Below are 23,284 nucleotides of genomic sequence, written 5' to 3' on the forward strand. Positions count from 1 at the left end.
GCCCGCGGGGAAAAACAGTCGCGCGGCGATGACGTCGCGGGGGCCTGGCCGGGCGTCGCGGACTCGGGAGATGGAGGAAAAGGAGCAATTACGGCGACAGATCCGTCTCCTGCAGGGTGGGTCGGGTCGGGCCCGGGTCGGGCCCGGGTCGCGCGTCCGTCTCTTTACCCTAACCTCACGGCGGGCCCCTATCCGCCTCCCCGAAGGGGGTCGCTCTCCGCCTGCGGTGTCGACGGCCCGGTGGGGTCGGGTGGGGAGGGGGTAGGGTCGGGGAGGCCGTGGGGGACCTGGACCGGCATCTGGGCGGGCCAGGGTTAGCCCCTTGCGCGAGTTTCGCCAGACTGGTAGTGCGGGTCCTTCAGGCGCTGCGGCGGGTGGCGGCGGGGCCGTCGCTTAGTAACCGACGGGAGGCGGCCCCCCCCACCCCCACGGGCGGACACTTCCTCGGCGCCCTCTCGCTCCCGGGGCCAGACAGTGGGGCGGAGGGCTTGGCCTTGGTGCGGCGTGGCGGAACCCCTGGACGTCTCGTTTGGCTGCTTCCCTCCGTACACCCACACTTCCCTTGATATTCCAGGCCCCGACTCCCCAGGCCTCAGTTTCTCAACTTTTCCATTTTTAGACCCGACTTGAGGTTTCTATACTTAAAAAATTTCCTGTTTAAAGTTATTCCCATTAATGGGGCGCCTGGGTGGCACAGCGGTTGAGCGTCTGCCTTCGGCTCAGGGCGTGATCCTGGCGTTATGGAATCGAGCCCCACATCGGGCTCCTCTGCTATGAGCCTGCTTCTTCCTCTCCCACTCCCCCTGCTTGTGTTCCCTCTCTCGCTGGCTGTCTCTATCTCTGTTGAATAAATAAATAAAATCTTTAAAAAAAAATTAAGTTATTCCCATTAAGAGAAGACTTAAGGACTTGGAAAGCGTGTATGAGGGAGAGTCCAGGCGGAGGTCGAGCCTGTCCAGAGGCTTCTTGGGCTCCTATCATGTGCGCGCTGCGGTGTTACCGGGTCAGGACATGGCTTTCTTTGGGTCTGGGGACAGGACTTGTGATGGGGGAGTGTTGTAACTGAGGGGCTAGCTACTGGTTTGTTGGTTGAGTTCTAACCCCCTGGGTTCCCGCTGAGGCCTCTACCTCTCCTGCACCAGGACTGCTCTCCAGGAGCTTCCTGGGAAAGCCTGTGGTGGTGGTGGTGTCAGCCCACTGTTGGGGCTCCAGGCAGGCCTCTTCTCCCCTTAGAGGAGGACAGTGTGACATCCTTGTCAATGGTGGATGCGCACAGGTGTCCGTTGTCTTACGTTCATTGTCCCGTGTGCCAGGCAGGGAGATGATTAAGGCGTATTCCTGGCCCCCCCCTCCCCCGTGGGCAAGCCAGAGGGCCCCTGTGGCTGACTGGCTGCCTTGCTGAGACATTATACCATGGGAGCTTGCTGGTTTCTTCGTATCGAGGGACACATCCCCTTAAAGTACCGTGGAACCAGCATGATAATATTCCTGGCAAATTAGGGATATTATGCCACAGGAGTGCATCTTTAGGATAAACAACCAGAAATAGGACTGAAGTAGAACCGGTGGGAAAAGACTCATGGAAAAGATGGGCTGAGGGCATGTCCATGGTTCTCAGGCTCTAGGGGCTGCCTCTTCTGTGCTGCGGCCCGGCACGGACTCAGGAATGAGGTGGGGTCTGTGGGGCGTCTTGTCCGCTGATTCACTTCCTGGGTACTGTTGTTGATTTTCCGTTCACCCTCTGGTTAATTGAGCCTGTGATTCTGCCTTCTCAGGTCTGATCGATGACTACAAAAACCTCCACGGAAATGCGTCTGCCCCAGGCACCTCAGCTGCTTCCCGGTGGCAGCCACCTGCTTACAACAGCAGCAGGGCCTTCAGTGCCTGCTACCCTCGCCCAAGCCGGAGGGGCTTCTCCCCGAACCACGGGCCTGGATGGCGCAAGAAGTACTCCCTTGTGAATCGGCCCCCGGGATCCTCAGACCCCCCCGGTGACTGTGCTGTGCAGCCGCCCCTCGGGGCTGGGGGAAGCCAGGGCCCTGACCCCCAGCAGTATGTCCTGGAGAGGCAGGTGCAGCTTAGTTCAGATCAGAACATGGTCATCAAAGTCAAACCACCTTCAAAACCAGGTTCAGCTAGTGCTGCAGGGGTCCCTCGGGGCTCCTTGGAAGAGTTTGGGCCCCCCCCCTGGAGTGACCACAGGCCTTGGGAGGGTGAGGGCGAGCCTCCTGGTGGGCAGCGGCAACCCTCAAAGCCAGGAAGAGTCAAGGGGAGCTGCGGTGTAGAGGACCCCCTTCTGGTCCGCCAGAAGGAGCCTGGCAAGCCTCGGGTGGTGAAGTCCGTGAGCAGCATGAGTGACAGCCCCTCAGAGCCCCGGCGGACGGTCAGCGAGAGTGCGGTTGCAGTCAAGGCGCGCTTCCCATCGTCCACCCTGCCCCAGCGCAGCGGCACGGCTGTGGGCCGGAAGGTCGGCTCGCACTCTGTGGCCAGCTGTGTCGCCCAGCTCCTTGGAGATGGGAGAGTGAATGCTGGTCACCCAGATCAGCCGGCTTCCTCTGGTGTGGTGGCCGGCCCAGCTAGACCAGCTCCTGGACCCAGGCAGGCCCGAGAATCGTCACTGCTTGTGTCCTGTCGAACCCACAAGTTCCGGAAGAACAACTACAAGTGGGTGGCTGCTTCCGCCAAGAGCCCGCGGGCCGCGCGGAGGGCCCTTAGTCCCAGAGCAGCCTCGGAGAATGTGTGCAAGGCCCCCTTTGGCACTGCGGAGCAAGTGGAGAAGACGCAGCTCAGAGCCGATCCAGATGCCAAGCCCCGGAGGTCGGCTGCATCCTCCACGGCTGGGGCCTCCCCCAGCAAGTACAAGTGGAAAGCGTCCAGCCCCTCAGCCTCCTCCTCCTCCTCTTTCCATTGGCAGTCGGAAGCTGGCAGCAAGGACCATGCCTCCCAGCTCTCTCCAGTCCCATCCCGGTCCCCTCCGGGGGATAGACCAGCAGTGGGACCTAGCAGTTTGAAGCCCCTCCTCAGTGAGCCCCCACTCTCAGCTTACAAAGTGAAGAGCCGCACCAAGATCGTCCGGAGGCGAGGAAGTGCCAGGTAGGTGCCCCCGTCACCACCCCAGGGCTCCGTCTGGGCAGGCACGGGGCAGGCCTGCGCCTCCGCCGGCGTGGAGTGCAGAGCCTGTGCGAAGGCCCACCTGCGGGAGTGTGGGAGGGAGAGAAGCAGCATCCCCTGCTACTGGGTCAGGCCTCGGTGTGTGTGGTGACGTTCCTGTGCCCAGTACGAATGAGGCTGGGGTTCCTGCTCTCCCTTACAGCCGAGTAGTGGGGGCTTGGCCAGTGAGGCAGGTGGAGGCGGGTGCCAACAAGCCTCCCGTCTCTCCTGCTGGGGAGAGACCAGCGGCTGCCGGAGCAGCTTTTGCTCTGGGCCCACAGGGTTTGTGGATGATTGCTTTATACCCAGGCCAGACTTGGGGTGAGGAAACCGAGGGTGCACCAGGGAGGAAGTCTGCCTCCTTGGAGGCCAAGTGACCAGGTGAGTCACTGTCTCACTGAATAGGTGTCACTTCCCTGGCCGTCAACCCTCAAGGAGTGATGGGAGGCTTAAAAATGTCACTGTGGCTCAGTGCTTGGTCTGGGGTCAGGGCCTTAGGGCAGCTGTTAGCTGCGAGGGCAGACAGTCATTCCCGCTGCGAGTCCTGCTCTGGAGCTCTTTCCTGCTGTCTGACCTTGGTCTTTGGCCCTGCTCTCCCAGACAGGTGTGAGGTTACGTGGGCTCCCCCACCTTCTCTGGACAGTGGCCCTCCTCTGTTTCAGCCAGTGTGGAAAGGGTTGCTGTGAGAAGTTGCTCCTCGCGCCGAAATGGCCGGGGAGGCGGGGGGCAGCTCCTGCTCTGCCGTGGCTCCGTAGGGCCTCCCCCAGCCCCACTGGAGAGTTCGTCTGGCCTGGGGAGCCCGAGGAGACCTGGTGCAGATGCACCGGGTGGGGGTCAGCAGTTGGGGCCACTCTCCCACTGCCCTGGCTCCAGGCTCTGCAGGGCGGGAGGGCGACAGCTGTCAGACAGCCTCTGCTGATGAGGTGGGAAGGCTGGGTCCTGCGGGGGCAGGCTGCCTCCTGGGGTGGATTACCTGGTGCCGGGATCCAGGTGGGCAAGGGTGGAAGGGGACAGCCGCCCCACGGGGGGAGCCCATTGGGAGCTGCCTGCTTTTTGTCTCTGCAGCCTTCCTGGGGACAAGAAGAGCAGCCCCCCACCTGCTGCTGCTGCTAAGAGCCAGTTCAGCTTGCGGCGGAGGCAGGCCCTCCGGGGAAAGAGCAGCCCCGTTCTGAAGAAGACCCCCAACAAGGGCCTGATGCAGGTCACCAGGCACCGGCTGTGCTGCCTGCCTCCAGGCCGGGCCCACCTCCCCACCAAGGAAGGTATGACCAGGAGGAGGGGTTCTGGAAAGTTTGCTTAGCCAGGTGTGTGAGTCTCACCTCCCCGAGTCTGTGCTGGCTCTGCTCGCCTGTTAGGAGCCACCTTCGGCCTCCACCTTGTCCTGCCAGTGCTCCAGCCCAAGAACGCTCAGCCTGGTGGGCAGTGGGTGGTTTGGGCAGGAGAGCAGAGGAGAAGGACTGGGCCCTTGCACCCTGCACTCTGGGTGGGGGAGATGCCGCTGGTCAGACGCGTGGTGGCCTTTTTAGCGCATCTCTCCTGTAGACCCAGTCACGTCCTTCTTGGTGAAAGGAGTCAGAAAGTGGATGAGGAGGTGGCAGCCATGCAGGCCTGCAGGGAGAGGAGGGGTGGTTTGTGCTCCTGGGGCTCCCCTACCCTAGGCCTCTGCTACCTGTCCTAGGCCTGCAGGCTGGCAAGACCACGGGTGTACCCTCCTCTCCCTGTTGGTTGCTGCCTTTTCCTCCGGAATCCTGAGGTGGCCTGGGAGGAGTCTGTGTTGCCCGCTTCCTGAGTTGCTGGTGTTTAGTGATGGGTGAAGGGTTGGGGACCGTTGCGGGTTGTGGTCCCCTTCCTGAGAACAGCCTCCACTCTATGGTGATGGCAGCACACAGGGAACTGGCACATGCCGGTGATCTGGGGTGGGGGGTCGGACTCGGAACTTGTGCATTAATGGCTGTTTTGTGCCGGGCGTTTGGGGAGCCCGCCAAGGGGTCAGCAGGGCTTTGGACACATCTCCAGAGGAGGCGGTGCCTGGGCAGAGCCGAGTGCCTGTGTGCAGCTGGTGGTGGGAGAGTGGGGCACTGGGGCCACGAGAAGGTGTGAGGAAGTGAGGCTGGAGGGTGCTGGCCACACCCAGCTGCCACAGCAACTGTGGACCTCTTCCCACGTGGACAGAGCAAAGGGAGCCCCATGGTGTTCCCTGGTGGCCACGGCGAGGGGGCTGGATTGGGGGTTGGGCTTCAGCTGCAGGACTGACTGGGAGCAGACAGAAGGCTGTGGATGAACTGATGGCCAGGCTGTCCCAGGCCTGACAGGGGAGGATGGGTTGAGAACGCTCCTTGCTCTGGGAGGCTGGCAGGGGGTGGCTGAGTCCCCAGGGAGGTTGGGGCAGTCTGGAGAGAGGCCAGGAAGTAGTGCCCGGGGGCATCCGGGCCTTTGCCAGGATTGATGGCTCCCGCTCAGCTCCTGTGTCATAGTGTTGTCACAGCGGGCAGAGAAGTCTGGGTGAGTGGAGAAGGTGCCAGTGGAGATCTGACCCCGCAGGTAAGCGATCACACAGGGACGGCCACCTGTGGGCAGTGACGGCACTCAGGCCTGGCTGTGGCTGGTGGGCGTATCCACGGGCCTCTTTGCATCCTGCCTCAGGTGCTGGGGCTCCAGGAGGCATGAGGCTCTCCTGAGGCCTGCATCCTAGCCCACGGGGCACTTAGATATTTCAGTGGTGACTTGCCACAGGGAGAGTGGGTTGGGGCGGACGGAGACCGGATGGCCGGGCCAGAGCCTCGAGATGGTGGTGTTTCAGTGAGTCTTGGATTACAGGGATGTGGTGAGAGGATGTGGTGTGAGGTGGCTTGGGGAAGAAGTGTCCCCGTTGGAGGCTGCTTGCCCTGGCACCAGGGCGCTCTGGAGTGCCAGCTTCCGGGAGTGCTGCTAGGCATCCACTGGGCACCCGCTGGGCGTCAGGCCTCCTCTCTGGGCCTGGAAGGAAGTATTTGTAGAGGAAGTGCTGAGCCTGGCGTCGCGTGGGACAGGGTTACAGCAGACAGGGCCCGCCAGGGGCTCCTTGTCCTAATGCTGGGGTGGCACCGAGGGGGTTGGTGGGGCATCCCAGGTGGGCACACGGAAGAGGTCAGACTCTTCGGTCTGTGTTCTTGGTGTTGCCACCCTCCAGGAGTTGAGAAGAGCTGCCTTGACTGTGACCTGGCCAGGCCTGTCCTATCCCTGCCCCCCAGGGAACCTGGTTTGGGGGTGGACAGGCCTGAGCCAGACCGTTGCCGTCCTTTAGGGTGGGCGCCTTGGAGGAAGGAGAGCCATTCGTTTGAGGAACTTCTCCTGTCTAGTGTGCCGAGGGCCTGCAGCTGAGGACCCCTCTCCAGATGGGGCAAGAGGTGGACAGCCCCTGAGACCCTCCACACACAGGCGGACTTCTGTGCTCTTCTCACCTGCTCTCAGCAGGAGGGCCCTGGTGGGCCCGGGGCTGGAGTGGGCGCTGCCCGAGGCACGGCTTGCTACAGGAGCCACTGGGGAGAGCAGGGCCCAGGCCGCACGGGCAGCATCCTGGGGCCATGGCCTGGGGCTGGCATCCTCACGCAGTGACACAGGCCAGGATGCTCTAGGACACTCACTGGCCACCAGGTGGACAACGGCATGGAGAGTTAAGGGGCTGGCGGGAATGCTGGGTCTGCAGATCTGGGGGGCCGTGAAAGGCGGTGTGCGTCCGCCCTGGAGCTGTGCCTGCAGGCTCAGGCCCTGCTTGCTTGTGTTCTGTTCTTGTTGGGCCTGGGATGCCTGGTTCTCTTGTGAGCTGTACGGGTCCAGTCCGAAGATGTGCAGGCTGCCTCCTGCTGGTAGGATGGGCGCAGTGCGGGCGCCAGTGCTGAGGGAGCCGGCAAGGTCCCTGCCTTCCTAGTTCTCTCCACTAGGAGGTGAGCCGGTCAGCTCGTAGTTACAGACGGATGTGATAGCCAGGGCACAGAACGCCCTGGGAGGACTGTGGAAAGGTGGGGGAGAGTCCTGTTGGGACAAGGGTTTGGAGAAGGCTGCCACTCATTCATCCACTTGCCCATCCCTCCATCCATCCTCCACCCATCCTTCCATCTATCTGTCCATCCGTCCGTCCACCCTCCATCCACCATTCATTGTACATCTATCCAGCTGTTTATCCGCGTATCCATTCCCCCATCTGTTCTCCCTTTGTCTGTCCTCCGTCCATCTGTCCTCCATCTACCATCCGTCCATCCTCCATCCATCCTCCATTTTTCCTCTGTCCACCGTTCTTACTCCCATCCCCCATCCGTCGCCCCCATCCATCCAACAGGCAGGCGTGGAGTAGGTCTGGTGCAGGAAGGCGTGCTGGCCCCCGTGGGTGCTGTGCGTGCTGCAGCCACGTTGCCGTCATTGACAGCTCCCTGGGTACTTGTAAATAAGCTGAGAAGATACTCTCAGGTGGTAAATGTGCTCAGAGGGAAAGGAAATGGGGTCACGTAGCAGAGAGCTGCGGGGAGTGCGGGCAGTTGGCATTTCTGAGGAGGTGACCTCCCAACTGAGACCTGCGTGAAGGGAAGGAGGAGTGAACGGCACGCCCCTCTGCAGGTGAAGGGCACAGGCGGGGTGAGCTGTGCCGTGTTGCAGGAGCAGAGAGAGGTCCTGTGTGGCAGGCGTGGGGAGGGGCGGTGGCTGAGGCCAGATGGAAGGCGGGACCCGTGTGATGGGAGGGTCCGGTGGGCCGCAGTAAGGGGAAGGGGGTGGTTCTGGATACGTGAGAGGAGGGACCTGGGGGCCGCATGAATGTGCTCAGGGACATGACGTGGCTATGTCGGGGGCCCAGGAGTGTCCAGCAGGCCTGAGTCCTGGCAGTGAGCCAGGAAGAGCCTTCAGTAAGGTCTTGGATGCTGGGCCAAAGAGTGGGGTCCTCGTTCTCAGAAGTGGGCCGGGAGCTCGTGGAAGATGCTTGTGCACAGGCCTGAAATGCTGGGCGGGCGGCTCCAGCCACACCACCTTGAGAGCCTGAGACTGGTGGAGGTGGCAGTGGGGGGGACAGGAGTGAAGACGAGCGTTTCCCTGGGCTGAGGGCTACTAAGGAGTCAGTGGGTGGCTCCCCCAAGCACCTCCTTCTGCCAGGTCCACAGGCTTCCCTCTCCTGTCTCCCTCCTTTCCCTGCTCCACCACCTGGGCAGGCCCCAGCCGACTGCAGCTGCCTCAAACACAAGTTTTCATTTGATGCTGTGGACATTTGGGGTGCAGACCCTGGGCTCCGGGGCTCTGGGCCGGCCACCATGGCCTCCCTGTGGTGGACAGGCTGCTTCGAGGCTTCTCTTACCCGTTTTCCCTGACAGATCATTGACCCAGGTCCAGACTTCTGTGGAAGCTGTGTAGGGGAGGGACCTGAGCCCTGGTGGGCTCCTGCCCAGTGGAGGGAGGGAGGGGGAGGGGTAGGTCCCTTCCCAGCCCCGCGGAGCCGCCAGTGGCCAGCAGAGGGCGCACTGGCCCCTCTTATCTCTCAGTCCACCTCTTTCTGGTAATTGATTGCCTAATTTCCTCTTTATGTGAAAGAAAGCAGATATCCAGTAATTTGCAGCAATAACCTGCTAATGCTAGGCCAGTATCAAAACTCCCCTGTTCATTTCAAGTGGCAGATAAAACACTAATACATAATTATCCTTGCAAATTGGATTGTTTTAAATAACCAAAAGGCTGTGGCCAGGAGAGAGCGATCCCATCTCCCTGGAGTTCCTGTTCCCGTGTAATTGCCCCGCTCAATCAATTTCCCTGGCATTAGAAATTCCATCACAATCAACATTAAGCTTTATTCATTGTGATGGCTAAGAGCCGGGCCATTTCTCCTCTTTTTCTTAACTGGCAAAATTAATCAGGGAAAAGATTTTAAACATTTACCCGTGCGAAAGAGGTCAGCTCTGCCACTATATTGCTCAGCAGATAAGGGGGCTAATAAAAAGAAAATTGAATTACTAATGATCACCAGGAACAGAGTATATAAAACCTGGCAATCGCAGGTTCAGGAAAAGGGAGAATCAATTTTCTTGGGACAAGGTGCGCTCATTTTTTATTTTGGCGCATATTATCAGCAATTTAATTTGAGAGCGCATAAACAGGAGGAAACAGTTAGGGAATAATGAGCCCGGAGGTGTAAAGTGCCGCGGGATATATGCTGTACACAATTTATTTGGCACAACAGATAATCGCTTTAATTGAATTCAAAACTGCATCGTTCAGCAGCCGTGTGGCCGCTGGTGCCTTGCGCCCGGGGACTGAGCATTATGAAGATCTGGCCTGACTCCTCCTCCTGCTTTCCCCTCTCTGCCTCCCCTCCCCAGCTCCCCTGCCCACAGACCCTCCTGCCCAGTTCACCTAGAGTCAGACTTTGGTTGGGAGGTGGGGCAGGTGGCCCCTTGGGGACACCATGTGACCCCACCCCCACCCCTGTGTTCCCCGCCTCTGCCTCTAGCCTTCCTCCCCTGACTTTTCTCCTGGTGGTGAGTCTGTTGGCCGCTGGGGGGATCAAGAGATGACACCCGAGAAAGGGCCCCAGGGAGCTTCGTTTGCTGAGGACTGGTGGGGTTGACTGCATTTTGGCTGCACAGAGACCCTGCTTGATGTGTCTCAGGGTGGACAGACACTGGAGAAAGCGGAGAGAGAAAAGCCTTTTATAGACCTCAAAAATGGTTTCTGATTTACCACCCATGTAATTGTGGCAATTAGTGATCTCAGCTTGTGGTGTTTACAGTGCACACAGCTCACGTTGGCTCGTGCTCCGGTGCAGGGCCTGGCTGTCCTGGGCCTGTTCGGCTTGTCTCCATCCACACGGGGCCCAGTGCCAGGACTCGGGCCACCCTGAGGTAGAAGGCTTCTTATATGCAGAGTGGGTACTTCCCGGAGCATCTCACCTGTGCCCTAGTCTAGGGGGCTTCATAGTGGCCACAGGTCATGGGATTCCTACCTGCCACTTGGAAATGGTGGCCTTTGTGTGCCAAGAAGAAGCTGTGGTTGGGTGGGCAGGTGTCACCTTCCAGACCTCGCTCGGGTGGGAGGGCCCTTCTAGCTTACCTGGCTGGGACGGTGGTAGCCCCCCTCCTCCCCTGTGTCATCTTGAGTCTGGGGCCTGGCCCAGGGTGCCTGAGATGGCACAGCTGAGCAGCTAGTGCGGTGGGTGAAGGTGTGGGTCTGGGAGAGGTCGCTCAGGGCTGCAGGGACAGGACTGGGGGGGCCCAGTTTTCACTTGAGCCGGGCCTTGCATTGCCACTTCGCCTCTGGGTGAGAGCTTACCGCCCATCGCTCAGGCCACCGTATCGGCCATGTGGTCTGGAGAAGCTGCTGTCCCCTCTGTGCAGACAAGAAGCGGACTGTCCACTCACCCTAGGTCACTGGCAGAAAAGGCAGCTGTGGTCTTGGCCCCTTATCTGGGTCTTACCAGGTCTTCACCGTGCAGCTCCCAGTGACAGTCCCTGGTGGTGGTGTCCGGCTAGAAGCACCTCTGGCTGGGATCGCCCAGTCTTGGGGGGCCACCCTGCCGCTCTAGCCAGAATTGGGACACCTAAGGGGGACCCGTCGGCTCAGTTGGTGAAGCGTCTGACTCTTGATTTTGGCTCAGGTCACGATCTTGGGATCGTGGGATTGAGGCCCACACTGGGCTCCGCACTCAGCATGGTATCTGCCTGTTCCTCTCCCTCTGCTCCTCCCCTCAGCGCCCGCATGCGTGTGCTCTATTTCTTTTCTTTAAAATAAATAAATAAATAAAATCTGTTTTTTTTTTTTTTAAGATTTTATTTATTTATTTGAGAGAGAGACACACACGCAGAGAGACAGAAGATGAGCAGGGGTGAGGAGCAGCGGGAGAGGGAGAAGCTGAGCAGGGAGTGGGACAGGGGACTCGATCTCAGGACCCCAGGGTCATGACCTAGGCTGAAGGCAGATTCGTCACCGACTGAGCCACCCAGGTGCCCCTAAATAAAATCTTTAAAACAAAGAAGTAGAACACCCGCTCCCTATGTCCCAGGTTTCTCCAGGGAAGTACTCAGGGAGTTTCTCCCCATGTGAGCTCCTCTCGGACCCCCCTCCACTCCTCCTCCAGTACCTGGGCCCCTCACCAGGTCTCTTGGGTGGCCGTTGTGCCTTCCCCTGGCCCCGGAACAGGGCCACACAGTGCTTGCTCAGCGGTGGATCTCCCCATCTCCCCAGTCCCTGGGTGGAGAGTCTGTGGGCCGTCTTGCTCCTTGCCAACCCCCTCCTGGCTCCTTAGGCAGGTACCCCTGGCCGGCTGTCCTGGGGCTTGAAGGGCCCATGTTGGGGTTGCCCCCTTGTTCCTGGAGAGGTCACAGCAGGCCTCTCAAGAGTTCTGGGCATCAAAGCCTGTCTGGACATGCTCGGTTTGTGCAGGGACATTTGTGGGGTTCTTGCCGAGCAGGCACCAGTGGATGGGGGGCTCGGGCTGCACCCACTTTTGGATCTGTCCTCTAGCTGCCCCTTGAGCAGCTGCCAGGAGGGCCTTTTACGCAGTTCTCACTTGGCTCCCTTCTCTGAGGGCTCCAGGTGCGTGGAAAAGCCCAGCTCTCCCTGCCTGCTGGGCCCCACCCCCTCCAACCAGGCCTGTGCTTCTGACCAGGGTACCCAGTGATGGGCAGGGGGTGAGCCAGGCCACAGCACTGCGGCATCGCTCTCAGGAGGCAGCCTGAGACCCCGCTGCTTGCTGCTCAGCGGGCCCGTGTGAGGCCTGTGATGGCCTCAAGGCTGTGGGCAGGTCGGGGAGCAGAGCAGAGCCTCGGGCCTTGCCCTGGGCCTCCACAGGAAGGGGGCCTATTCTCACCATGGACGTTTGCAGGGTGCTCTCGGATGGCTGGGTGTGGCTGCACCCTGACCCTGCACTGCGGCCAGGCTGCTGGATGGACCCTCTGATCTGGGGGCCTCCCTGGGAGGCTGGCCGTCGTGGAATGCATGCTGCTGGGTAGTGCTCAGACTCCAGCGCACGGTGCCCGGAAGCCTGGGGGTGGGGGTGTCACTGCCTGCCCAGGGCCAGCCTCTGGGGCAGGACACGGTGCTGGCCTCGGGGACCTTCTTGGGCTGGCTAGCTGTCCTCTACTGATTTAGGCAAAGGCCACCGGTTGTAGCCTGTGGGGGAGTGGGAGACTTGCAGGGGACACCAGGGATGCCTCTCTCAGGCCCCATGTTGTGGGCAGGGCTGTGTGGCAGCCCTGGCCGCAGCCCCAGGAGGGTCCTGACTCCCACCACACAGCTGAGAGGAGGATGGAGGGGGCTTCCTGTGTCATCACGGCAGGGGAGGATGCTGGGGAGGGCCAGGGCTGGGTGACTTCCATGAGGCGCGTCCCTCCCGTCCCCCTGGGTGCTGGGATCTTGCTGAGGGGCCCTGGTTAGGAGCCTCACTCGCTTCCAGTTTCCACATCTGCGACGGGGCCAAGGGCCACTTCCGGGGCCGCTGTGCTGACCACAGGAGCCAGGTGGCCAGGGGCTGGGGGCAGGGCTTGGTGGAAGCCAGCCAGGTTGGCTGCCGGGGGTTCCCGCCACGGAGGGCTTTGCCTTCCGTGTGGCTCACTGGTGCGCCTGGCTCTTTAGTCTCACCAGGGCGGACGCGGCAAGAGCAGTTCCATCCGGAGCCCTGCTTCCATACGGGAAGGAGAAGGTGCTGAATTAGGTGCTGCGAAAGGCAGCCACAGTGATCCATGTGAGCCTTGCATGAGTTGTCAGGCGCATCGGAGGCCTCGACTTAGTGATTTAGTGCGTCGTGGCTGTGGTAATGAATTACTCCGCGAGAACCGGGGTGGGAGGGCACGTCTGCGTGCGTGCATGGCGTTCCCGTGGCCCCATGGGCAGGTCAGAGCCTCTAGGGAAGTCGCGGCCACTGCCGAGCTGCGGACTCCCAAGTGGTGTCCTGAAGCTGAAGCCTGCCGGGCCGGGGAACGGGAGCGCCCTCTGGTGGGCTCGGGTCTCCCCTGGTTGGGGACGGCGTGGGCTGCTTCTTGTGTCTGATGATCTGATGATCGGGATGCGCCGAGGGTGGTGCACCCCCAAGTGCAGTTTGAGGGTCCCTCTCAGCCTGGTGGGCTCACGGGTGCCTGCCCGTCAGCAGGCACTGGGGCGCAGGACGAAGGCTCAGCCCTTCCTGTCAGTCCTGCTGTTCCTCCTGCTGCCGCCCGTCGGGTGCTCTGTCCTAGCAGCTTTCTTGGGTCTGACCCCTCCCACCTCTGGGAAGGGGGCCAGCTTCAGTGGCCACCTGGTGAGAGGGTGTGAGTTGGCCTACCTCCTGGAGGTGTGGCCTTCCAGGTCTCTGGAAGTTGGCGCCTTCTCTGCGCGGCTGTCAGAATGTTGCTGGGCACCCTCTCCCAGGCCTGGGGTCCTGTTCCTCCTGCTGGAGTGCCCACCTAACTCCTCTGTACCCTTGCTATGGGCACCTGCCGTGGCACTGGGCCCTTGGTGTGCTCTGTGCTGGGGGATTCCTCCAGGGCAGGGCAGGGCTGCGTGTGGCCAGGGCTTCGCCTGGATATGGGTCCCCATCGGGGTCCCCGTGTTCCCACCTGACCGGCAGTTTCCCGTGGCGCATGTCCGTTGGCATGCTGGGGCGAGGTCCTAGCAGGAAGGAAGTGCCGGTTCCTTTGGCGTCTCCTGCCCCGTGCTGGGCTTGCACGGCAAGGGCAGGGGTTGGCCAGGACGGGGAAGGCCCGTGTGAGAGTTAACAGCTCAGCCGATGCCACCCTGCACGTGGGGCCTGTTGTCTTCTTGCTACTCATTCCTCTATGCCATTTCTGCCCCCGATAAGCAAATGTCACTGAGTGTCACCGAGCCCTAAGCAGTGCTAGGCATGTGGCCCCGGCAAGGCCCAACGGCATAGCGGTGAAAAGAAGTGACGGCAGCCCGGATGTGACTCTGTGGCAGAGAGAAGACAGGGAGGGACTGGCCCGCTGGCAGGGAGTTGGAGGGGGCTCCTGCCTGGGCCGGGCTTTCTAAGGGCCAGAGGGTGGAGAGGAACGTGGGCACGCCACGAGGGGCACTCTGAGCAGAGAGAACGGTGTGCGCTCAGGGCAGGTGGCAGAGCACGGCTGCGGCTTTCTTTCACCTGGACTGGCCTAGAATGAAGGGACACGGGGATGCCCACAGGTGGCAGGAGGGCCCGCAGCGATCTGACACTGCTGCCTCTCCCAGCCCCCGGGAAGGGTGGTCACGAGGTCCTCGAGTGTTAGGGACATCTACCTGCGCCGCGTCTGCTGTCTGCTGCCAGGCTCCTTCTGCCTGGATGGCTGTGCCCAGTGTAGACCAGAGCCATCCTGGGTGCTGGGCTCACAGGGAGGCTACCAAGGGAGGGGACAGAGCCAAGTTAAGTTTGCTGAGTGACGGCTGTCTAGACTGAGCCCGGGGTGACCCAACGCCCAGAGGCAGAAAGTGAGGCTGGGGAGACACTGGACCTTCCCCTCTGTGGGCAGCAGTCTGCACCTGACTGGGCCTGGGCCCCCTTCTGTGGCCTGCAAGCCTCACCTCCAGAACGTGTCAACACTCTGGGCCCCGTGCTAGCTGCAGAGCAGATGCTGGGCCTCCCCACGAGGCGGGGCCAGGGCTGGAGGAAGCTAACGGTCCAGATGGGGTTGGCAGGCACGGGCGTTGCTGTGTGACCAGCGCAGTCCAGCCGGCGGGGAGGGAGGTAGGCCGGGAGAGGATGTGGGGGCGCAATCTGCCCGCCCCCAGCCCTGTTCTTGTCCTCAGGCCCTGCCCTGGGTCCTTGGTAAGAATCTGGTGCAAGCTGATGGCCAGGTTGTGCCAGGATCCTAGTGCAGCGTCCAGGAGCAAAGCGGGCACACTCCTCGTAGGTACAGGCAGATGAGGGCACAGAGGTAGGTGGGTGCGTGGGTGGGTGGCCCCGAGGGGCTTGGGCGTTGGTTTGTCCGGTTCACTGCCAGTGGCCTCTCAGTGCCCTTTTTGTCCTGGGCTCACTGGGGCCAGTGGCAGACTCCTGCCTCGAGGGGTGAGGGGTTATACCTGGCCCTGGGAGGGCTGGGGGCTGTGGACCCTGTGTGCTGTCTGCTGCTCCCTATGGCATTTGGGGCTGGAACCCGGGCACTGGGCTGGGGGGTATGACCCAGCTGTCCCCTTGGCACCTCCTGGCCCGGACATTTTGTGTAACGGAGGAGGAGCAGGAGTGTGACTTTGGAGCTCCCCAGGAGCACTGCCGGACGAGCCCCGTCCCGTCGGGGCCGCTGAGATGCAGAGCGGCATCAGGCTATGGCTCAGGGACAGTAGTTCCAGGGAGTGGTGCTGGGAGCTGCCTGGTGCCTCAGGTGGAATTCTTTCCTGCTGAGGACGGCTGGGCGAAGGAGGAGGACACATGGAGGGACACGATGTCCCCAGGCTGGGTCTTCTGGTCCAGGCCTCTGGGGAGGGGACAGGAGCTGAGTTTGGTGGGGGACAGCAGTCCTGGGGTCTGTCCCCTTCTGGGAACTCTGCAGCTGGAGGATTGTGTCTTTGGTGCTTGGCCCCATGGGAGGAGTGGGGCAAGGCGGCTGTGGCTCCCGAGGACCTGCACAGAGAGCCCCCTCCCCTGCCTACCTCAGCCTGGCCCTGTGCCTACCCAGCAGTGACACGCTGGACTCCACCTGTGAGACTCCGAGAGCCAGCAGTGTGGCCCTGAATCAGGCCTGAGCCGCCCTTCGAGGTTCCTCTGGTTGGCATGGGGCTCCGAGGGGCCAAGGTGGGCATCTCACAAAGGAGGTCTAGAAACATGTCTCTCCTTTGGGGTTCTCTGTTGCCTGGCTTTCCTTACTCCTTGTGCTTTAAAGGGGAAAGAAAAGACCCAGGTGGGGGGGGCGGTTCATTGTCTGGATCCGGCCCATGCCGTGTTGTCCCCTTGGCTTGTGAAGGGTAGGGGAGTGGCTGGAGGCCACAGAGTCCCACCGCCCCTCTGTCTGTCCCGGGCAGTAGCACTGGCTGGCGTGTGTGCCCTCAGGGGAGGGACAGCAAGTGGGGAGCAGAGGCTGGGGGGTGGGGGCTGCTGTCCCAGGTCAGAGCCACTCCCACAGACCACAGCAGGCCTGTGTTTGGATGCAGTGTCCACAGGTGCTTGGATGAGTGGCCCTAGGTCTCTTGTGAAAAACAGGCAATTGTACAGTTATAAATATGTCCTAAGCATAGCCGTATCCCGCAAGTTAATGATCCCGGTTTTCCTCCAATTTTTTTTCTAATTTTTTTTGACTCACGGGTTTTTTAAGAAGGGTATTTTGTTTCATTTCCAAACCTCTCAGCGCTTTGACGGTATTTGTAGTTACTGTTTTCCAGCTTCACCCCACCTTGCATGCAGTGTGTGTGATTTCGGTCCTTCTCGGTGTGCTGACACTTGCCTTATGACCCGGCTTGTGGTCAGTTCTGGTCAGGCTCTCACATGCTCTTGAAGAGGACGGAGTTCCAGCTGCTGGGTGTGGGGCTCTGGAAGGCACGTGGCATTGGCCGTGTGGCTCCCATCTTCTGCGCACTGACCGACGGGGGCAGCAGGGAGGAGGTCTTGCCCCCACCCTGGTCCCTGAGAACGGGTGTTAGAGTCTTCCGCTGTGCTCGTGGTCCCTCGTTTCTCTGTCAGATCTGCCTTAAATAGTTTGAGGCCACTTTGCTGACGGCAAACCAGTTCGGAACCGTTACATCTCCCTGGTGGATGGAATCTTTTGAGGTTACGAAATGTTCTTATTTCCGGTAATGCGCTTTGCCTTAAAGGCTGTTTTCTCTGATTCAAGGGGAGCTGCGTTGGTCTTGTTTCAGCAGGTCCCGTAGAACGTGGGTGCGCACAGGCACGCGCGCCCGGCGGACACGTGAACGTTGTTTGTATCCTACGCAATCATGTATGTACTTTCAGCTTCTCCGTTATGTTTAGATATTTTTTCTATGCAGTAAATAGTTTTAATTGCCGTCTGAAAATGTCTTTCTAAAGAAAGATTTAGTGTGTTCACGCTTACTGTAATTACTAATGTATTTTGGCTTAAAACTCCTGACTTCCTTTTTCTTTCTTCCACTTTTCTGTGCTTTTCTCTCTCATCTGTTTTAAGAAGGCTCCATCCCCAGTGTGGAGCCCAGTGTGGGGCTGGAACTCAGGCCCTGAGACGGAGGTGTGAGCTGAGATCGGGAACCACCCCGGTTCTCCTCTGTTCTTTTTTTTCTGGATTTTTTAATTCCGTTTTTTCCTCAATTAGCTTACTATACATTCCTTTATTTCTTTTTTTAACCCGGAGGTTATAATGTGCGTTTTTTACTTAGTGTTATTGATACTGAGAGATTGACTGAGTGATGGCTTCCCAGGTAGCGTATGCTGCTTGGAGCTTGTGAACTCCTCCCCCTCCCACTTTCTGTGCTAGACCTGATGGGATCTTAGTTCTCCCTGTATTTGAGACTTCACGAGACCATTTATGTACAGTCAGCATTTACCGGAATTTACCTGTGTGTTTTTCTGCCTTTTGTCTTCGTTCCTCTTTCTGATCGAAGAACACCTCTTAACGTTTCCTTTAACGTTGCAGGTCTGCTGAGGACCTTTTCTCTCCACAGATGTCCGTCTGAACAGTCTATGTTTCTGCCTTCATCTCTGAACGGTTTTCATCGTGGAAAGCCATTGGGGCTGGCGGGCGTTCCCTTGCAGGCCAGGCGGCCGTGCTCTTCTGCTCTGGTCATGACTGGGCCCCTCCTCCCTGGTTTTCAGCAGCGGGCCATGGTGTGCTTAGTGTGCTCATTATTATCCTGCTTGGCGTTTGTGATATTTCTTGAATCTGTGGACTGATGGTTTTCATCAATTTGGGAAAATTTTCAACCATCATACCTTCAGTACTGCTTTTGCTCTATTCCTTCTTGCTTTTTGGGGTCTCAGCAACAATTCTACTAAACTTCTTCACCATAGTCTGTGTGTTTCCTCGCTCTTTTTTTTTTTTTTTTTTGAAGATTTTATTTATTTGAGAGAGCGAGAGAGAGCACGAGGAAGATGGAGAAGCAGACCCCCCCACTGAGCAGGGAGCCCGATGTAGGACTCAATCCCAGGACCCTGGGATCATGACCTGAGGTGAAGGCAGACGCTTCTCCGACTGAGCTGCCCAGGCGCCCCCCTATGCTCTTTATTAATCATATTTAAAGTCCAGCTTCTTTGCCGGAAGCTGGTGGGCGGGTGGGTAGGCAGGTGGTGGTGCTTTCCTTGGAGACCCCAGGGCTCTGTCCCTGCAGTCAGCCCCGCTGCCCGTGCCCTCAGAGGACCATGTTGACACAGATGGAGCCCCCTCAAGATGGGCACCAAGGATCGGCCTCCCTTATTCGCTGGGGTCTGCGCTGAAACCCTTTGCTTCTGTCCTGCTGGGATCCTGAGGGTGGCTCTGCCAAGGGAGAGGTGCCTCAGTTGTCATAGAAAGGGTGGTCTTACGTGGCATCCTCCAGAGGGCCATGTCTCTTCAGCTGTCAGAGCTTCTAGACCGGTGGTGTGATCCTGGAAACGGTGCCTGTGTCCGTGGGACCCCTGCTTTCTCATCCCCGTTCTTGGGTCCTTGGGAGGTGGTAGTGGCTTCCCTCAAGACCCGTTGACAATGACCTGTTTACTGTAAGGGCCCTTGCTCCCGGCTGGCACCTTTTCGGGGGTGGTGGCAGGCAGAGCATTTTTCCAGGTGGAGCCCAGGCTGGAAGGGGTTGGGCTGTGAGGGGCCCAAGAGAGCGCCGCAGCTGGGCCTTCTCTGGGGCCTCCTGGGATCGCGCGTGCGGCCTGGGGCTCTCTGTGCTCACACAGGTAGCTTTTCAATGACGAGATTTGGTGTGAATGCACAGAACGGATGGAATTTGCGAAGGAAATCTATAGGCGCACACACGGACCATAAATCCTGCAGTCTCTGGTCACTAAGCGTCCGGTTATTTGTTGGTTTGCCTGAGTGTCTCCCAGGCCTGGCAGGAAGGAGTCCTGGCCTCGGATAAGCCCCAGAGCCCTGTGCCCTTCTGGTGTCTCTGGCCCAGGGGGCCACAGGGGTCTGCATGATGCCAAGGTCTTGTCCCTGGCACACTTGTCCCCTCCCAGCTCATTCAGGTTTTGGGGTGTGGTAGGGACCTAACAGCAGTGTGGCCTCTTCCTGCCCTGCCCGTCTGTGGACCTCCCAGTGCTCTGGGTGCCTCCATCGGAACAGACCAGAGCCGTCCCCCCCCCACCTCGTGGCTGGGCTCCCCCTGGGCCTGGTGGCTGTGGGCACCCCCCCACCCCAGCATTCACTGGCCTGTTTGCTGTCACTCTGCGGGGCTCTGCGCTTTCTAAATTAATTCTGGAGCTGTTGTGCTTCCTTTTCTCTGTGTCTTCCGAGCCGCACGGATCCGTGATGGGCTGTGGCAGCTCCTCTCCTAATTGCCCTTTCCGCATCAGCGGCAGAGCGAGGAGGTGGCAGGGTGCGTGCAGGAGCACGGTGGGGCGCAGCAGCCTCGGGGAGCGCGCTCTCAGTGGTGCGACGTGCTCCCGTGGCCACCGCTCTGCAGCTGGCCCGCAGCAAGGCGGCCGTGGGAAAGGGCTGTGGCCGTGGGGCAGCAAAGGGCCCACCTGAGCTGGGCAGGAGCCGTGGGCCCTCCCCCCCCCCCGGCCCTGTGAGCGCAGAAAGCCTGTGAAGTCCCCACGCTGGGCACATACCAGCATGTGGACAGGGCTCTGGGAGAGGTGTGAGCCTTTTGGGATGTGAGCCTCTTGTAGAGTGAAGGATGGCCTGTTTCACAGGTGCCTCCAGGGCCAAGAGCTGGGCCGTTCCCCTCCCCTCAGGCCAGCTGTTTGCAGCTGAAGCTGAGAGCCTGCTCCCACCTCTCCGGCCCTGTGTCTGGGTGGAGGCGGCCCTGTGCGTGCGTGGGGGGCAACGTGGTAACAAACTTGGTGGCTGGGCTGCTGCTTCCTCTCTTGGGGTGAGGGGGGGCAATGCTGGGTCCTCTTGTATTGGGGGAGATTGCAAGATAGGATGAGGGCAGGGAGTTTGAGTGAGGGGCCGTGTGAACATGAGGCAAAAGACCCCCCAGATTCAGCTGGGCAGGGGCCTGGCGGTGGTGTCTACTCTGGACCTGCTGCCTCCCCGTTTCTCCATCGTGGGGGGTGCCATGTTGGCCAGCAGGGCCTGACGTATCTGGGGGAATGGGCCTTACGTCACAGTGTCTATGAAAGATGGAGAGATGGACCTGGGGCTTTGGAAAACCCCAACCCCCCAGCCCTGGGCCCCACCTCAGAATCTGAGCAAGAGTGGGTAAGGGAAGCTTGCTCTGTGTCTGTGTGTCGCTCAAGTGGGAGGTCTGGGGGAGCTGGGACAGGCCCTGGGCCCTAGCACCTCGCCGTGTGTCTGGGGGTGCCCTGCCGAAGCCTGGGGCAGTTCCGAAGGTTGCTCGTGTCACTGTGCTCCCGTCACCCCCGAGTCCGTGCCCTCGTGGCTGTCTGGCCTGCTGGCAGGGGGCCAGCTGGACCCCTGGCTGCTGCTGCGCTGGGGCTTCCCTGTGGCTCCTGGGACCTGCTCTGCCCCGGCTGGCACGCTGGCACCGAGCAAGGCCACCTGCGCGCTCCTTTAGGACCGTGTCCTGCTTCCCTGTCGCGGTTCTGTGGATTGCTGCTCACAGCTGCCTTGTCCGCAGAGCTGGCCTCCGGGTGCGTGCGCTACCTGCGGGCAAGGTAGGAGGCCTTGCGGGCGCTTCGGGGGAGCAGCAGCCATCGGGGGGCCTCTTTGGGGGCAGCACGCGGTGGGGCATCTGTCAGCCTATCCTTGCAGCTGCCCATGAGGCCGCAATCTGACAGCAGCCCCTGTGCGCTGACGGGGCTCGGCCGCTGCCTGCCCTGCCCACCCAGCCTGCCCCCGCGGGCCCTGTGCCCGCGGGCCCTGTGCCCGCGGCCCCTCCTCCCCTTCCTGCTCCTTCCTTCCTCCCCTGCTCCCCCGTCCTTCCCGCCCACAGAGGGCTGAGGCCTGTGTCTTTAGGAGGAGCCCCCTAAAGTTGCCCCCCCGCCCTTCCGTCGGCTCCTGCAGGGCCTCTGCTGGCCGTGTGCTGGGGAGCCGTCATGGAGGCGGGCAGCGCTGCCGGCTCCGGGGCTTTCGCCAGGTGCTGTGCCCGGAGGGCCCCGGGCAGAGAGGTGGGCCATCTTCGAGCATGACGGGGTGCCACCCGCCAGGCTGGGACCACCAGTGCTAGTCCAGCTAAGGCCAGCCTGGCAGCCTGGGTTTTGTGGGGGGGCATATGGTTTTCTGTGAGCGGTTGCTTGTTCTAGAGGCGTTATTTCCAGGCTCCCCGGCAGGCATCTCTCTTTAGCCCTGACTCTGAGGAAGCAGTGGGGAGGGATGCTGAGACACGGCCCGGCCGTGGTGAGCAGGTCGCTGTGTCCTTGCGAGAGGCCTTGCGCTACTCTGGGAGCTGGGACCGCAGGCCACCCGGCAGCTCCCCAGCTCCCGTGGAGTCTAGCCAGGCCTTGCCCAGGTGAAGTCCGGCTGGAAGAAGGGCCCCCGTGCCTGGGCAGGTGGCCCTCACGAAGCTGCATTTTCCTGGGACGGCTGGAGCCCGGTGCCGGTCATATGCCCGTGGGGCTGTACTGGCCACCCTGCGGGCTGGGTTTCTGTGTCTGCTAGGGCAGCTCGGCCTCTGTGTGCTCCCATCCCTGTGGGAGAGGACTGGGGGTCGGCAGGGGGAGGCACCTTCATGCGCGCCCTTCCTGTCCCGCGGGCAGTGTGTCTCCAGTGGCTTGGCTGTCAGAATCACTGTCGGGAGCCACAGGGAGGACAGGGTGTGCTCTGCACCTTACCTACCGCCTCACCCAGGACAGGCAACTGACTCTTTCCCCATGGATCATGGCTTAGAATGTGGGGTCGTCTGTCTAGGAGTGGTGGGCACTTTCTAGTACTTTCCTGCCCACCCAGAAGTACTCCAGCAGCAGCTACCAGGGTGGGGTAGGTGGGCCAGCCTCTGTCCCTTTAGCTGGACTGGCCCGGCTAGAGTAGCCTTGGTGCTGTTGGTGAGAGTGGACATGGTCCCTCACCTCTCTCTGAGGAACTTGGGACCCCCCCCACATTGCTCCCTGGAGCCTGGTCTCCTGGGGTTTCAGCGTGGCTGAGAGGGAAATGAATGACCTTGTACCTTCCAGGCTGTTTTCCCTGGGCTTCCTGGCCCTGGATGGGCCAGGCCCCCAAATGGAAGGGGATGCAGAGACGACAGAGGACTGGCCATTTTGTGAGGGCAGAGAGCACACACTCACAGGCCCACTGTGCGCTTAGGTGTTGGCTGACACCTGGTCCTGCCTTGGCAGTTAGGGCTGAGGCCTTGGGCCACTGCATTGGGCATGTGAGCCCTAGCCATGGCATAGGCAGGAGGCCTTGGAATGGGACCTTGGCCTGCTCTAGGGCCTCTCCTGCTGGGCTGGCTTCAAGTCCTGTCCCCTGGCAGCTGTACGGAGCCAGGCTGAGCATCGTCCCTAGGGAGGAGGTGCTGGGGTCAGCTCTGTGTTTACCTGCACAGGGGTCCCGGCGGACAGCCCCCAGCTCCGTGCTTGGACCCATCTGGATCACAGGTAGGACAGGCCGCCGGCACTGGGTCCTGCCAGGCAAGGAGACCTGCAGTGGATGGGAGGGAGAGCAGTTGGCATCAGGCAGGCAGGACTGTGGGATCATTTGAGCCCTGTGTCAGGCACAGATTGGGGCTGTCTCGAGAGGAGTTCAGTACTTCCTGTGGTGCTGGTCCCCAGAGCCCCTGCAACTCGGTGGCGGGGGGGAGGCCTTGTATAGGCTGGGCCCTGGCAGGGACCCCATGGGTGCTCAGGATTGGGCTCATAGGTGCTGCCGCTGCCTCTTCTGATGTGTGCCCTGGGGGTCCCTCCCTTCCTGGCAGGGGCTGAGGGGAGGCTCACCTGCCATGGGAGGGATGGGCCCTCTGTGCTCCCTGCCGTTTTCCCAGTGCGTAGTGGGTCTTGCCAAAAATCTGTTGAATGAATGAACGAGCAAGTTCCTTCTAGAACTTTCTGCAGGGACAGGACAGTGTTAGCGCTTCCTGGGGATGGCCTTTCATCAGAGGCTGGTCTGCGTGAGGAGGGGGGAGCCGAGGTCTGCACCTCTGGACAACTTTCCCTGTGCCCAGTCCATTCCTTCTCAACTCTCTTCTCTGGTTTTCAGTTGCCTTTAAAGCTTTGTGT

The 23,284-nt window shown here is 60.6% G+C and overlaps 1 protein-coding gene across 3 annotated transcripts in view; it reads left to right on the forward strand.

The window, feature by feature from the left end:
• The window catches only part of ZC3H3 (zinc finger CCCH-type containing 3), an 88,860-nt gene continuing 65,576 nt past the window's right edge, over positions 1–23,284 (forward strand). For all 3 annotated transcript variants that reach the window (XM_045777209.2, XM_087864535.1, XM_087864536.1), the window contains exons 1-3: positions 1–116; positions 1,776–3,093; positions 4,216–4,412. In XM_045777209.2, coding sequence (XP_045633165.2) covers positions 29–116; positions 1,776–3,093; positions 4,216–4,412 — 1,603 coding nt within the window. In that variant the 5' untranslated portion in view covers positions 1–28. The remainder of the gene's footprint in view (positions 117–1,775; positions 3,094–4,215; positions 4,413–23,284) is intronic.

The sequence above is a fragment of the Ursus americanus genome, chromosome 9 (genome assembly GCF_024610735.1).
Source record: "Ursus americanus isolate L20-20 chromosome 9, mUrsAme1.1.p, whole genome shotgun sequence".
Taxonomy (NCBI): domain Eukaryota; kingdom Metazoa; phylum Chordata; class Mammalia; order Carnivora; family Ursidae; genus Ursus; species Ursus americanus.